General features: G+C 38.0%; 1 protein-coding gene across 1 annotated transcript; it reads left to right on the plus strand.

Annotated features, from left to right (window-relative positions):
• The first annotated feature begins 490 nt into the window (after nucleotides 1–490).
• Nucleotides 491–16,709, plus strand: mccc2 (methylcrotonyl-CoA carboxylase subunit 2). Its single transcript, XM_059337773.1, has 17 exons — nucleotides 491–749; nucleotides 2,173–2,239; nucleotides 3,096–3,180; nucleotides 3,415–3,516; nucleotides 3,777–3,904; nucleotides 4,295–4,407; nucleotides 5,240–5,353; nucleotides 5,630–5,694; nucleotides 6,178–6,277; nucleotides 6,379–6,474; nucleotides 8,368–8,440; nucleotides 8,544–8,620; nucleotides 10,504–10,570; nucleotides 11,307–11,463; nucleotides 12,591–12,705; nucleotides 14,042–14,127; nucleotides 16,253–16,709. The coding sequence occupies exons 1-17, from the start codon at nucleotides 618–620 to the stop codon at nucleotides 16,368–16,370; spliced, it is 1,695 nt and encodes a 564-aa protein (XP_059193756.1). The 5' UTR covers nucleotides 491–617; the 3' UTR covers nucleotides 16,371–16,709.
• Nucleotides 16,710–16,903: the final 194 nt, after the last annotated feature.

A 16,903-nucleotide genomic window follows, 5' to 3' on the forward strand; every position in this document is an offset into this window, starting at 1 on the left:
TCCATGCAATACACACCCATTATAATCTCAGAATTTCTCCAAAAATGATCATGGTCATTGAACAGGGATTGATTAAAAAAACTATATCGAAACGTGGATTAATACTAATTAATCCAGTAATTCTACTGTTTAAAGTTTAAATGGAGTCTCTAGGTGAAGTAGACGTTTGAAAATCTCCAATTATTGTTCTTTTTCGCTCATTTTTTTTCGGCCGTCCCAATCACTTCAATGCAAAATTTTGGGCAGTTTTCGTATTCCGTAGAGAAAAGTTAACAGCACACTGATCCCGATCAAACCGCACGTTTTGATGTATAATTTGTCTAGTAGCGGGACGAAATTGTGTCCGGAAGAGGAAGAAGAAAAAATCCACAGTATAACAGTGCTCGGTGCGATTGCCCCGTGGCCCTAACTATCACTTGTGCATCTCACGACCATAGACTGTATAAAATGCTCCCGACTCTCCGTCTGTTGAGTGCATGTAGGCAAGTTTTAGAAACAGCAGGTGGCGACCTAGAGCTTTACTCCGACTAACAATAACCACAGAAGAAGACCACTGCTAGGTTAGCTGACAAGCTAGCCGTTACAAATTGCACATTTAGACTGACGTGAGCATCAAAATGCTTCTACGGGCGGTCAGACCGTGGTTGCTTCGTTGCAGGAGTCTGCCTTTGGCCTGCACACGGTCGTACTACGCCGATAAAGTAGCTCGTCTCGGCTCTCAGACGGATAAATTGTCTTCTGAATATCAGGTAGGTTAGTATGTTGCTAACGTCAACTAGCCAAACTATCAGCAGCTGGACTCGCTGCTAATGTCAACGCTATGTGGTTAACCACACAACTGACAGGCAGGTGTAAAACCACGCTAAGGTCAGCTAATGTTGGGAAGCATTAGTTTATTTAGTTATTTAACCACGCATAGGCTTATTGTAGCTTGTTTACTCGCTACAAGAGGTCAAAACCTTGGGCTTTCACTCAGCCAAGGTCTTGGCATCATCATACTAAGTTAGCCTGACAGCTGCACATTTACCATTAACCATCCTTCGTCCCTTTCAGCAGGTAGACACAGCTTCAGCTCAGTAGAATAGTCCTGAAGTTATTTATTTCACCAAAGCAGTTTACTGATATGTAATTGCAATTCTTCTGCATGCATCCTTGACAAATGTTGTGAAAACCTTGAATGTTGTGAAAACCTTTCATAACTGGGATTGTATTCAGTGCCTCCTAGGTGGAGGTGTGAATTACTAGTTGTGGTGTTCAGTCACCAGACTGAAGAATCTGTGCTTCGCACAGTATAACTGACAAGTAAAAAACAAAAATAAATGCATAAAGAGCAAACTCTATCATAAACATAATTTGATGTTCAATTAGAACCTCTGAAAATACTAGTCACTGCAAGATGCATTAGTGTAACTATTGGTACATATTGTCCACATTCAGTTACCAAGAACCTTACAGACGCAACACCAAAAAATCTCACTGGATGGCAGCACAGACACATTTTCTTTATATTTACAGTTTGGAAAAAGACTGCCTATTAAAAATGTCTATCAAGTGTTTTGGTCCCATGGTAAGTCAGTGTTATGACAGCTATGTTCTAGACCTTTTTCATTTCTTCCTGACAAATACACTTTTAAGATAGTATTGAGGGGGTTGTAAACTAATCTATTGTAAATGGTCTAAGAGTTGACTTTAACAATTTAATTAGCTTCATAATCATAACTTGTCTTCTGTTGTCATGGGAGAAAGAAAATGCTGTCATGATGCTCGCCCACTCAGAAGATGATTGGGTGTTATTGCAAATTACAACCGATTTCAGTTTAAAGCACTGGTCTTGTAGTAATTTTCTTTGTATTATGTGGTTCGTAAGTAGTATTTGGACCATGTGCCAAGTAACTGTTAGGGCTGAGTGGTGTTTGTGGTGTGAATATGCTAATGTTAATCATGTTTCTGTCATTAGCAGTTAATGATTAATATACATGTGTTTGGGAAATTACCCCCTCTACTATATATGTATATGACTTTAACACTTTGCTTGCAGCCTGCTTGTTAAGGTTGACTGCATTAACTTAATTCAGTCATTAGTTCCTTAATGTGGTGCTATGTCTGCCACAGAATGTCATCAGTATAAATCATACAACCTGAAGCAACATTCTGTATATTCTTGTGTTCCAGGATAATTATGAGCGAATGCAAGTTCTTGTCGACGAACTTAAAAGCCGGACAGAGAATGTTAAATTGGGTAAGTGTGAGCACATAATGGATTACACACTACACAGATCTTAACACAACTACAAGGGTCTTTAATTTTGTGTTGATTTTTGTTTCCACCAACAGCATGTTTTGGAAACTAGTGAAATAAAGACACTTATTTTAAGTACTATTTTTCTTTTTTTTTAAACAGCTATTTGATTAGGTTATATATTTATGGCTATGTAATATTTATACCTGTAATAATATAATGATGGGGAAACCAAGTAAACTTTGTCTTGGCCACCAGCATGCATTCACTTATTGATCTCAGGCCATGTCTCTTAATGTATTAAACTTAATAACCAGTTAAAAAAAATCCTTGCAGTATGTTTAAATTCACCACTTTGTGTTTTCATTCCAGCAGTGGAATTTGGATGACCAAGTTCAAGCCATTTGCATGATGAAACTATTGACAAAACACCTTTTTGTACTTATCTGTTCTAATTTAGCTGCTTAGGATCCACTTGTGGCTTTAAGCGCTGCTCTAACTTGTAAATAGGCAAACTGAAATTTACAACTGGTTCTCAGTTAACTTTTTTAAAAGAATGAAGGGTAAAACCTCTTGCGCTGTGTGTCAACACGGCCAGTCACACTTTTATTTGCAGTAGATATTCCAATGCTGGTACTTATCTAACTTTGAAAAGATAACTGTGTTTAGTTACAGTGAGTTTTATGACGATAAAAAGTAAAGTAAAGTGGTGCATACATGCTAAATGTTTATCTTTGTTTTAATGTGTAGGGTATGGGATTGTGTTTTTGGTTAGGATATTCACTTTGACACATACTAAATGAACAATGGACTATTCAAAGTGTTGCTAAAATGTTAACATTCTGTTTATTTGTAGGTGGGGGAGAGAAAGCCAGAAGACTTCATACTTCTCGTGGGAAACTGCTTCCTAGAGAGCGTATAGACAGACTGCTGGATCCAGGGTACAGTGTCGTCTACTTCCATCTTTGATTAGAAATTCTTGGCTGACTCACACAGAACCCAGCACATGCAAAGGATTTGTAGTGCTCTTGTTTGTTATCATTACAAGAACCATGGTGCAGGTAGTTCTTATGACTCATGCTGTACACACTCTCCTGTACGCTGAGAACAGGGGGAGGAGAGTAGCTATTTTAAATTGCATGTGTTACATGGGTACTCATCTGGTTTTGTTGCAGGACCCCCTTCTTGGAATTCTCTCAGTTTGCCGCATATGAATTGTATGGAAAAGAGGACGTCCCAGCAGGCGGTATACTTACCGGGATTGGGCGGGTTTCAGGGTAAGCACTATGAATAGGTAGGTAATATTGCTAAAAACAAACTACACAATAAAATGGATTTTCAGCCAGTGTCTATGCATCTTTAAATGTCATAACTAGATGCAAAATATTCACATTTCTGAGTCTATGATAATTTCATGCGGTGTTAATTTCATCTTTGTGACTTGTAATTAGCTTTTTGGTTAATTTCCATTGAGATTTCCCTTCGGAACACCAGGTGCATCACATAATTTAATGTTTTTTATTGTTATTTCTCACAGGGTGGAATGTGTTATTGTTGCAAATGATGCTACTGTCAAAGGGGGAACATACTTCCCAATTACAGTGAAGAAACACCTTCGTGCACAAGAAATAGCCCAGCAGAACCACTTGCCATGCATTTACTTAGGTGAGTTTTTCTATTATTGAAAGGGTTTGGTAAAACAAGAAACCTTTTAGTCGCAAAAGGGAGAAAAAATACTCTCACTGGCAGAACTAACCATAAATATGAAAGTCAAGAGAAATATTGTATTTCTGCAACTATTAAATTAGCATATTGGATGTTGGATTGAGTTTATGAAATTCAGTTACTTTATCAGCAAGGTTTCCTCTGCAGTAGTTGAAATCAAAGAGCCCTTTAGAAAAAAAAGTGTAAACTTGGGTCATCCCAAAATTCCCTCGTTAAGGCTTTTCAGTTTTTATCATATATGGAAGGCAGAGTGTCTGTAATGTAGCCAGAGGCCAGATGTTAATAATAATCAGATGTCTCTAAATAGCCTGATGTTCTTGACTCCTCTAGTGGATTCAGGAGGTGCCAATCTCCCCAGACAGGCCGACGTCTTTCCAGACAGAGATCACTTTGGACGTATTTTCTACAACCAGGCCAGGCTGTCTTCAGAGGGAATTGCACAGGTGATGCTTATCATATTTCACATGTTGAACACATAACATTTCAATCAGATGAGACTTCACTACGGCTCTTCTACCTTTGGCCATTGTTTTTTTATTGTTTCCTCTTGTTACTGTCTTAGTACGTTTTGTTGTATTTAAAATAACTTTGGGTTGATTCATGGATCAGTTCTTCGAGGCAGACAGGGTTGTCTGAAAAGTTATATCAGAAATAGCGGGGATGGTAAATTTAAATGGACTGCACTACTGGAGGCTATTCATCTTTTTATTGTCTGCTGGCAACTGATCCATCTTGATATTGACTGTTGAAGAATAGACATCCTTGTGTTCAAAACCAAAACAAAAAAGAGTCAGTTTGTGTGGGAGCTGAAGAATGTGATAAATGCAGTAGAAGAATCAGGTATTTTCTCTCTAGGAGACCCGAGGGTTTTCAACACAGCTCAGTATGTTAATACAACTTCAACAAACTGAATGCCCATTAATTCCTTAATGATTAAAACTAACTTATTCAAGCCTTTTTTCTTAAGGTTTTTTTTCTTGTGTTTAGCAGTACTGTCACATTTCCCACTAGATTTCTGTATTACCAATTTCAGTTGAAAGTGCCCATTTCATTGTTATTAACTGCATTGACAATTCAATTCTTCACCGAAAAGGCCTGTAATGACAGGACCATTGAAGATAGAGTGTCAAATCAATACTGCATTTGAATCCCTGCTGGAACAATCAAGTGTGAAGCTACAAGCTCGCTTAAAGCCAAGTTGTCCTTGAGGTGGTAGCACACTGTCAACATCTTGGGTGTCCATTGATAATATTAGACTTTTCTTGACTCTTTCAGATTGCAGTTGTGATGGGCTCCTGCACTGCTGGAGGAGCGTACGTACCTGCCATGGCAGATGAGAGCATCATTGTGCGCAAGCAAGGAACTATTTTCCTTGGAGGACCTCCATTGGTAGGATATATTTTTGTTGTTTAATTATATAAGACTAAGATGAAAGTTTGACAATAAAGTTGACTCGTACACCTGTTTGTTAAATGGTGGTTCATACAGTATATTATATATTAGGTTTATAAATTAAGCACAAGAAATATCTCACTAATGCCATGTAGTTGTTTTTATTTCATTAAAGCAGTGCAGTAAATTGCTACATGGTAGCAGACACTACTACTGGTGGAATATACCTCACAAATGTGTTGTCTGAGAGTCTCCTTGCTTTTGTATTTACAGGTGAAAGCTGCCACCGGGGAAGAAGTTTCTGCAGAGGACCTTGGTGGTGCTGATCTTCACTGCAAGTATGAAATAACAGTGTTGAACATTAAATTGCATGCGTGGGTTTTTTAAATTAATCTCATGTTTTTGCTTTTAGAGAAAGGTTGCTCAATTAAAAGTCATTAAAGGAAAAACTTTCCTTATTCTCAGCTGGCTTTGCTTCATTGCATTGTGGGTAGTATCTGCAGATGAACAGTGTTTGGCCAGCGCCCAGCCTGCCACTGCAATGATAGAAAGCCGGTTGAAAATTGCAAAAGTTTCTCTTTATCATCTGTTGTCTGACTCACTTTTTTTGATTTTTTTTTCTCTGTGCATTGATCTCAGTATTTTTATAACACAATAAAATGGTCAGAAAAGGTCAGATGTTTACATTAACAGATTTAAATACTGTTTCATTTAAAATGGTGACATCATATGTATGTGGCTCTCTAAGTGTTATTTTTAAGCAATGATGTCTTTGCTTTCACAATTTTTTTAGTGTTTGATTTGTTGTTTTATTTTTTCAGAAAATCTGGCGTGACAGACCACTATGCATTAGATGACAACCACGCACTCCATTTAGCAAGAAAAGCAGTGAGAAGCCTCAACTACAGGAAAAATATTGAGGTCAGTCCAAAGATGACGATCATTAACAATCACCTTCTTATATTCCACAAAGTCAAGCTCTCTGTGCTTTCTGTTGACGTGGAGTCTGTTCTATTTTTCAGGTCACCACAGAACCGACTGAAGCCCCGCTCTACCCAGCGGATGAACTCTATGGCATAGTTGGAGCTAACTTGAAACGCAACTTTGATGTCAGAGAGGTATTTGTCCAGTTTCCTGTGCACTGTCTCAAAGGGGAAAGAAAAAAAGTTACAGTCTGTACTCCAAAAAAAACGTTCTCTTCGTTTCTAAAAAGAAATTTCAACATGGCAACACTGTATTCTAGATGTTCAACTAAACGATCTGGCAGTTTATTAATAATGTTGTTTTTATTCTGGTGGAGTCACCTTTGAAGTTGTAAATACTTTGATTGATTTGTTATAGTATTACCACCACAAAATGGTGGTTATAATATACACACTTTGCACCTCTGTGTTAATCTTACAATTTATGAAATAAATAAACAAACAAACCTAGCGTTTTCAGGTTGAGAATGCACTGTAAACAATATTTAACTGTCAGTTGTCCCTGTCAGGAGCTGAGTCAATAATGGACAGCCAGCATCAATCACTTTGTTTCTTGCTCTGTCTGGCAGGGCTCGCCAGATGTTCTCATTTGGTTTAAAGCCGATTCCTTTGATTCTTGATGTAGACCCAGGAGTGAGAATTACTGCTAACTCTACAGATGTCAAACTGTTTGTAGTGTAAAACAGTATTGGCAGTTCATTTAGGATACAAGATCAAGTGGCTGCTCCCCCTTTACAGGAGTTTTTTCAACTGTAATAGGCTTTTCAACACAGGGCACACTTGAATCACTTTAAGTTAAATTGTTTAAAGCACCAGTCTGGTGAGTTTATATATCTTCGTATTATGAACCGTTCCATTAAAAGACCAAAACCAACAATTAATTGATCCAACTAACAAGTCTTTTCCCTGTAGCCAGAGCCTGACATTGCTTATTCCTCTGTGCCATAGAACTCCATTGTTGTCCAAAAGCTATTAAAAACACATCAATGACAATGAGCCACTCTGCTGCACTGGGTAACATATTCCTGTATTACCATGAACATGGGGATTGTAATTTATTGAGCTGGTTAAACATACACCACCATGCTGCTGTAAATACTTTCTGCCACTTTAGCAGCAACTCAGACAAGGATCTGAAAAGTGAATCCAAGGGTGAAGTGCCTTAAACCTGCATTCTTTCTAATGACCAGCAGGGGGCGACTCAGCTGTCTGACGTTACTTCCCACCTCAGTAAACAGTGACTACGTCTACTTCTTTTGTACACTTTATGCTAACCCTTTGAGTAGTTTCTGTTATAGGAAATTACAAGCCTTTAAAAACAAAACAAAACTGTATTTGGGGCCCATTTGAAATAGTCCTTCGTCGGAATTATTGAGATAATACCAGCCTTAGCCTGTAACATCCCAGAATGTATTATTTATGGGTTTTATATATAACTTTTCTGCATGTCTCAACCAACTATGTTATATATTTTTTTGAGTTGTGTACTTACATTATCCTAAATGTTTCCAAATAATTTCAGAGAGATCTGTAATTTTAATCAAGGTTATAGTTAATTTCATTTGGTTGCCTTTCAATAATCATATCGCCTTTGCACATTGTGGGGTTTTTTTCCATCATCAGATGTAATATCTTAAGTTATCAGAGAAACAGGCGGAGCAAACATGACCAGGTGATTAGCTCGCAGCAGCTCCTGTTTCTGCCTTACAGTGCCGGAACACACATTTTTAGCATGAAACTGCTTAATTCAGTGTTTTTACCAGTTTGAATAACCTTGTCTGTTTGTTTTGGACAAGAGAGGACCTCCTTGGATAATTCAGCTCCTGGTTAAAACCTCCTGACCAAAACCAAATTCCATCTTTTGTTATTGTTTTGATTAAGAGAACCCCTAGTGGCAGTAAATTATATCCATTATTTATGTTTAAAACAAGCAAACAAAAAGGAAAACATTGCAGACTTGGTATGCAAGTCTTGGCTTGCCTGTATTTGGCTGCCTTTTACAATTTTCTTCTCTTCATTTGATTGCAGGTCATCGCCAGAATTGTAGATGGCAGCAAATTTGATGAGTTCAAGGCTTTCTATGGAGACACACTTGTTACAGGTATTTGAAGTAACCTTTTTATTAATTTGCACAACCCAAAGAATCATAATTTTTTGAATCTACCGACCTTTTGACATTTGACCCTCAATATGTACCTGTTCAGGATTTTCCAGAATATTTGGTTACCCTGTCGGAATCATTGGCAACAACGGAGTCCTGTTTTCAGAGTCTGCGAAAAAGGTAAATAAATACTTTATACCTAAAGATGACTGAACCAATAAATGTGAATGTTGTCTAAATAATAAATATGGATTTATAAAGCCTGTTTACAGTATCTTTACAGTGTTAGAAGAAATCCCTAAAATTTGCCCCGGGCTTCATAAAACATCCATGCCACAGCTTTGATCCTGTGATGTTATGAATAAACAGGCATCGCCAGTGTTAAGTGTGAGAAGCTAAGCTTCACGATTGAGTTGAATTTTCAGAGAAATAAGCATTGTACTGGTACTGTGTTTCTCTAAATGTCAAGGACTTTAACTGAATACTGGAGCACTTCAGATAGTTTTATCCGCGGAGACTTGCTGCTTACTACACAGCCTACCAACACTTTTCTCCTCAGGGAGCTTTAGTCTTCGTAGAAGGTTTGTATTGACCTTTCACAGTCAAGGCGCAGAGTTTCTCTCGTACAATAAGCTCTCAAATTGTACTTGTCTGAGCCATCTCAGGAGTACTCTGATGAATGGCATTGTAATAACATAGCATTTAGAAACCATGGACAGGGGACAATCTTAATTTTCATTCAATATAACTCACTTAATTTGCAAGCCAGTCTCCCGTGAACAGCTGAACTTTACACAGGCTTAGGAACGACGAGGAGCTGAATTTGTGATTATAGACTAATGCGTTTTTCAAACACATTTTGAATTAGATTACAAGCTTGACCTGGAAAAAAGGTTTCTCTGATTCATTATTATCTGTGAGGTCTCAATATGACAGTATGAGCATTGGTGTCTCATCAGGGTAATTGCTGATGAAAGGGACAGACACAGATGTGGAACAGACATGTTCAGAGAGCATATCCAAGAAAAATCAATACAGAGGCTGCATTTTCGAGATGCATTTTTGAGACACGCTGTCATCACTTAAGACGTGCCAGGGCTTCTATTATGCAAACTGTTAAATTGTTAAAAGCTTTTCCCCAGGTGTTTGTGAAAGGGAGAGGTAAGAGAGAAAAGATTAGATTTCTGTTGTTGTGCGCACATTTGGGAGCAAACTGATGGATCATTTTTCACCAGGTGACAGTTTCTAATAAGCAGCCGTCTTTCACGCTGTCTCCCAACTTCTGTTTACTCTTTTCGATGCAAGGCAGGATGCTTCACTGAAAGAAAGCCAGCAGAGGTAACTGCCAAAATAAAGAAAACACCTGAGTAATTCAGCAATACAAAGTATATGGAAATGAGGTGTCTCCTCACAGTGCACAGTCTTTTGTGCTTGTTTTCCTGTGCAATAGCTCCTGGCAGCTCTGTGTTGTTCAGTGGGTTTTTTCCTGCGAGGCTGAAGGCCATTCAGCTCTTTCGTATTCAAAGTAAAATCTAGCAAGTACAAAACCAATGTGAAACCAGGTGACCTCTCTCCCAAGTTGATACGTTTCTGTCCTGACTGGTCTCGACTCGTATTGCAGATGATGATAAAAGCGGCCAACTGCTCACGGGATACACACTTAACGAAAGGTTTCATGAACATGAAGTGGTTGTCAGTTTTCATATTTAGTTTGATTCAGCCTTTCAAATCAGCTCCCAGCATCTCCAGAAGTTCCAGCTTCCTATGAAAGCACACCTCCAGACAGTATAGGTATATATGTATAGCTACAGCCCAGGCGCTCGTCTAGTACCTGAGGCAGTTCAGCATTTACACTTGTGTGCGCTTTGAATATATATATATTCTCTGTTGGTGCAGGTTATATTCCTGTTATTATCTTCAGGTGCCAAGAAAAATAAATCATTACCATCCTATCATTTTATTTTAAGTTGTTGTAGTGCATGTCTGTGCTTTTGTCCTCTGGGCAGTTTTGCTGTTGCAGTACTAATATAGTAGATTCACTGAATATTTGGATTCCTTTCCAGGGAACGCATTTCATCGAATTATGCTGCCAGAGAAACATTCCACTTATTTTCCTCCAAAACATAACAGGTCAGTGGGAATTCCTAACATCTGAGGTTAGGGGATTATTTATCTTTCTATTGTTTCTATAGTGAAAGCAATAATGAAAGAGATTTATTATTATTTAAGTGTTCCTATACTAATTGTCTCTGAAAGACATCCTGGCAGACCCTTGGAGACAAAATGTCCCCAGTGAAACCCATTAAAACCACATTATTTTGGTCTCTCAGCCATTAGAGCATAAAATCATGCATTCTATTATATAAGGCTTTTAATCTAGAGCCCTTTAAAAATATTTTTTTTGTTACTATTTTCCACCAGATAGAGCAATGTGGCAAAATAGCTCAATGGGGAATAATAATATTACTATATAATTTTCTGGCAATTTTTTTGACATGTACATGTTTGTCCTTGTAGAACATCAGAGCAGCTTTGTTAAATTGAGGCACACGGTTTAGATTACTTAAAATATCATGTTGGTGTTGTGGCGCTTAATGGGATCTTAGGCAGCTAATGAATCCTGTATTTAATATAAGCTTGTCATCACACACTGCAAGGTGATGTGTGATAAAGGCAAAGTGATGATATCACACTTCATTATCAGATATGACACCATGTACATTTATTTTCATGAAATGCTCTCAGTTTTTTAACCGCTTATCATTGATCATGTATTTTTAACACCTAGATACTGTCCCTTGAGATGGCAACACACAAAGACAATCCATTTTTCGTGTATTATCTCTCCACTGTATCTTTTTCTTAGGCTTCATGGTGGGTAGAGAGTATGAAGCAGGAGGAATTGCCAAGGATGGAGCTAAGATGGTAACTGCAGTTGCCTGTGCCAATGTACCCAAGATTACTGTTATCATTGGCGGCTCCTATGGTGCAGGAAACTATGGCATGTGCGGCAGAGCCTACAGGTATGAAGAAGTTAATGAAAAATAAAAAAACACACAGCACCAGTAGCATCACAAAAAAGTGAACAAAATAGAAACCTGGCCAAGACCTTCAGTATTCAGTAAGGTAATTAGCTCAGTCTGGATTGTGAGTGCAGAATGTACTGTTCAGTAAGTGGAATAATATGCATCAGGTGCCCTTGGATTTTTATGTTTAGGTCGGTATGACCTTTTGTAACAGCAGAAACAGAGGCTTTCATATTTGAACCTTTTTAGTGTTATAAACACATTTTTATAATAAAAACATCATTTAATTAGAATTTTCAGACACTGACTACCACTCTTTGCCTCTCTTTATATGCTGTGTGCATGTGCGTGTGTGTGTGTGTGTACTTGCATCTTTCATTGCGAAATAGCAAAATTTGCATATTCTGTGAATAGTTCAGAGAGAAGCTGTTGTCTGATTAAATTAAGCCTTTCTCATCTGTGTCTCATTCAGCTTTTTCTCTTTTTTTCTTTTCCATTACCTAAGATACATTTAGAAAATTAACAGCAAGCATGCGCTTCCAATATATATGTAAGCACAAATGTAGTATTTTGGAAAATGATTTGGAAAATTTGATTTTTGTCCATCCTATTCCCATATTTGGCACAAACATCCACTTGGACTCAAGGATGAACTGATCAGAATCTATTGGTCATAGGTCAGGATCACTATGACCATGTGTCCGCCCCGTTCTTGTAAACGGGATAACTGGGGATTTCAATGTCAAGGTCACTGACACATTTTTGGCTAGAACTCAAAGATTCTTTAATTAATTATGACTACTGTCACACAAATTTCTAAAAGGATAAAATGATGAATTGATGACATTTTATGTCCAAAAGGTCAACTCCCTTGTATCATAATCTACAAAAACACTTTTCTGGCCATTTTTCAGCGCCATAACTCGGGAACAGAAGGAAGACATTTGATCAGATACTTAATAGGTGACACTAATCTTGACTACTTTGAAACTAGCGATTGTAAACAGCTTCTGTGCTGCTGGACTGAAGTGTGTAGAGCATTATCTGCCAGTCTTTGATTTAGCTGACTAATCTAGCTCCGCAGACAACAAGCACATTGACAGTCCCTTTATTCATCCCCACAGCCCACGATTCTTGTACATGTGGCCAAATTCCCGAATCTCTGTAATGGGCGGCGAGCAGGCAGCCACCGTCCTGGCCACCATCACCAAGGATCAGCGGGCACGTGAGGGAAAGGAGGTAACGATTCGCATTAATCATCCCGTCTGTGCTTTCTTGGAAAGGCTTAAATTAGCTTTTGTGGATTTGCTGCCAAAAGCATAAACATTATGAAGACACTTTTCTTTCAGTAATGGTTTGACATGGCACTTATACAAGGATAAAATTATATCAGTGTTAAGTGTTACAGTGATGACTTATCCTGAATAGTGCAGTCATCAAATGGCTATAATTAAATTGTGTCAGGTATGCTGTTATGGGTGTATTAAGAGCGCATTAATAGCGCCAGAATGAAACCTCACACCAGTGCCCTGATGGAAGGATTTTCAATCAGTGATGGTTTAACAGTATACGGCATTCAATATGCTGCAACGGAAACTAATCATTAGTTCTTTTTTCTTTATAAATGTAAATTTATATTTTGTACCATCTTTGTTCTACTTGTATTTACATTTGAACCCTGATGAACAAGTTTAGGGTGATAAGGTCATAAAATACGAGGACTTTGAAGCTTCAAGTGTCAAAAAAATACATTCACTAGAGCCCTACATATAACTGAATAATTGACACAGTGACACTGTGAAAAATGTATAAATATTTATGATTTGACTGTCTAATCAACCAGTTTATTCTCTTGAACAGGTTTTATGATATGCATTATATCTAATTAATGTTGTGAAACGGTCCCATGATTACGCTTGTACACACATGTTTACTTTATAAAACTTAACTCTTTGGTTAGGTTTAGGCAACAAAATCACTTGGATAAGGTTAGAAACAGGAAACACGGTTAGGATTTTAAAAACTACTTCCATATGAACACAGTTATTTAGGTGACCGAGGTGTTGATGCATTTATGTACATAGACTGTGACATATTTACGTACAGAAGATAATTTATAGGTTCACCCTAAATAAAAATGTTGATTTCAAAGGGGGCACAAAAGCCAGTGTCCTGGGTCAAGTCCTGTGTTTGTTTGTCCACCGACCTTGTCTGTCTTTATCCCTCATTACCTCTCTTCGTGCTTTACTCATGTCATAATTACTTTGACTACTAGAGATCAACACATCTTTATAGGTCGTAATAAGCCACCCCTCCTATGTGGAATAAGTGCATTACTTTTAGCAGGTATGACAATAAACATTCAATGAAAACAGCCTGCACCAACATACAGTGTACACTCAGTTGGCAGTTTATTATATCCTCCCAGCTAAAACTAAAGCAGTCTAATTTAACAGCCTTGCAATGAATCGAAACTTCACGAGGATTATAAACATGACTGTTACTTTTTTCCCTGCAGTTATGTTTGGCAGACCTACAATACCATTTCCTTTTTGTTTTATCAATTTATTCACAGTTCACAGCAGAACAAGAAGCTGCCATGAAGAAACCAATAGTGCAGCGGTTTGAAGCGGAAGGCAGTCCATACTTCTCTAGTGCGAGGTGAGTGTGTCTGTGTGTCTGTGAAAAAATGATTCGTCGAAAGGCTGTACAACATTGACACAGGGTATGAAGTTTTTGAATGTCAGAAAGTCAGCACTTAAACACTTAGTGAGAGGAAATGTTCTTTGTGGATTGACAGTATTGTGCAAAGTGGACCAAGAGGCCTCCAGCATCTTGTTTGTTTTTTTTTAAAATAGTTTCAACACATCATGTTATCCTGGTTTTCAAAGCCATGATGTTCATGTTCATGCATGAGGAGTGATGTTGTGTTGTGTTCAGAGTGTATTCTTCTCAATTAGATGTCCTGTTGCTCAGCTAATAAGAGCCCTCTTTGCTTTTCATTTAGTGCTGTGGGCTATTTTTATGTGCGTTAGCAGAGCACGTATCAGATGGAGTTGTTACAAACAAAATATGCATCATATGGTGGGGAATTGTGTGTATATGTTGCACTGCTGGGAGGAAAATCAAAGATTTTATATGTATTTAACAAGTAAGGGCCTTGCTGAAGTTGAAAATGTAATTTGCAGGAGAGTCGTGTAAATACAAAGGTTAAAAAACACAACGAAGACTTACAATGAATACATTAAACTATAAAGAGATTGATCAAGATTTACAAAGCACAGAAGGTCAAAAGGTCTCTAAATAAACATTATCCAAATGTACGAGATGTCTAAGAAGAATTTTGTTGATTGTACCACCTGTGATCCTGAAGACGATTCTATGAGTCTATTTACATATTGTAGAGATGATGAAAAAGAATTTGGCTTTAGTGGCCAAGAATAAGACCACTTTAAAGACACTCACCAATATAATAATCATTCAATCAATTTGGCCCTGGTGGCCTTTCAGAATAAAGCAAATTTGTGTTAGACAGTAATGTATGTATGCACGAATGTATCCATTCGTATCAAAATGTCTTGCTGGCCATCCATGCTCTTGGTGGATGAGGGAAAATCAAAGGATTTGTGATGTCCTTTCTCAAAAGAGGTTGTTAGGTTGTAATACACTGACTATTGTAAACATTCAATACATTTTTGGCACTTTTAGCAGCTCTGTACGTCACTCTGTTGGTCCACAAAACTTCCCCCACCCTCTAGAGGCCACAGTTTTCACCCTAGGCAGCTGAAAGTTGGCATAGAGGTCAAGTTTGTGTGTGAGAATGTGTGTGCTGTGTTCCTGCCAATGTGCTAAAAGCTGTGTGGCAGCGGTAAAACCCAAAATGCTGCATAACTTCCAAATGGTTTCACAGATGACGTGTACCAAAACTTAAATTCTCTACAAACTGCTCTAAGACATATCATATATAAATTCAGATGAACTCTGCTTATTAAAAGTAACCTGATGCTGCCATCTGAGACTACGTCACCATGGTCATTGTCGTCATTGTTGTTTAGAATGTTGCTTCATGTTGTTCACACATGAAGCATACACACATAAACCACGGTTGTACCCGACAGTAACTCCTCAAAGCTCACTGAATGGTTGTGTCTGAACAGCCAGTTGTTCTAACACATCACTTGAAGCCTGATGTGAGGGATTTGTGATCTTGTAATCCTGCGATTCTCACGTGATCTTACAATATCACAAGAATCCAGCTGCCAAGGTAAATTGAAAAGGCAGGGTGTTCAAAGGCATCATAGTTTCCATTCAATCCCTAAACTCATGAACCATTTGTCGTAGACTTGTGGGATACATGATTGGTCTCAGCAGCGATTTCTTGTTTCAATGGTGTGAATTTCCCCTCACCTGCACACACACAGAACCTGATCCGCATCCCTTTCATAACTCAAACTGTTGGTCATACAGCCTTGCAGGAGGCACCATTGTACCCAGTAGAAAGTAATTTTTGGTTACAGCCAGCAGCAACAGTGTTTGCCTTTGGAGTCTGAAATTTGGCATAGAGATTTAATGGTGCAGTTATTTCGAATTAGTGCTTGTTTACATTAAAATACTGCAAAACAGTATTGAAGTGAAACATTACAGTCATTTGTGTACAAGGAGAACAAAATCCTGTTTTCTGTATTAAAGTAATTTAAAATAGACCTTCAACAAATCTACAAGAAGATTGATCATATTATTTTGGTGTATTGTGCTATCTAATAATGTGATGCTTTTGTTTTTACAGACTGTGGGATGATGGGATTATTGATCCCGCTGATACTCGTCTGGTTTTGGGACTGAGCCTCAGTGCAGCACTGAACGCACCGACGAAGAAGACACGATTTGGAGTGTTCAGGATGTAATAAACAGGATGTTGTGCTCCGTCCCTGTTAGAGTTGGACATGTACTGTAGTTAAACTAGTCTTTATAGTTTTACTTGTGAAGTGTCACCAGATTAAGAGCGACAGAAAAAAAAAAAAAAAAAAAATCACTGATGTAGAATCACACAACCTTGGATGAATAGGGATGTGATTGGATGGTGTGCTGGTGTTGTGGGATATTTCCACTAATAAGCTGTGCCTTAACTGTTATTATTCCGGTGTAAATGCAACCTGTACTTTTCTGTTTTATTCCCCTCATAGTTGGATTGGTTTTTTAAAATCAAATACTGTAAATGATGAATTATAAAGATATGAAAACATTCCAGTTGCTTTCTCTTTATTCAGAATCTTTACTGCTGCTCCTGAAAAACACTGTTCATAAGGGGGCGCTGTTTAGCTATAAATATCTGTTTGGTTGCAGTCTAGAGGGAAGGGAGAAGCATACTCAACCTTTTTCAAGCTAAATGCCTTTTAGATAACACAGTGGTGTTCTGGTATTAACAGAGGAGCTATTT

This window comes from Centropristis striata, chromosome 7, assembly GCF_030273125.1.
Source record: "Centropristis striata isolate RG_2023a ecotype Rhode Island chromosome 7, C.striata_1.0, whole genome shotgun sequence".
Taxonomy (NCBI): Eukaryota; Metazoa; Chordata; class Actinopteri; order Perciformes; family Serranidae; genus Centropristis; species Centropristis striata.

What these genes read in the sequence shown, in the direction of transcription:
- mccc2 (XM_059337773.1), top strand. Translation starts at nt 618, where the DNA reads ATGCTTCTACGGGCGGTCAGACCGTGGTTGCTTCGTTGCAGGAGTCTG. An exon ending in AATTGTCTTCTGAATATCAG is followed by an intron (nt 750 to 2,172) that starts GTAGGTTAGTAT and finishes CTTGTGTTCCAG; the next exon opens with GATAATTATGAGCGAATGCA. An exon ending in ACTACAGGAAAAATATTGAG is followed by an intron (nt 6,278 to 6,378) that starts GTCAGTCCAAAG and finishes TCTATTTTTCAG; the next exon opens with GTCACCACAGAACCGACTGA.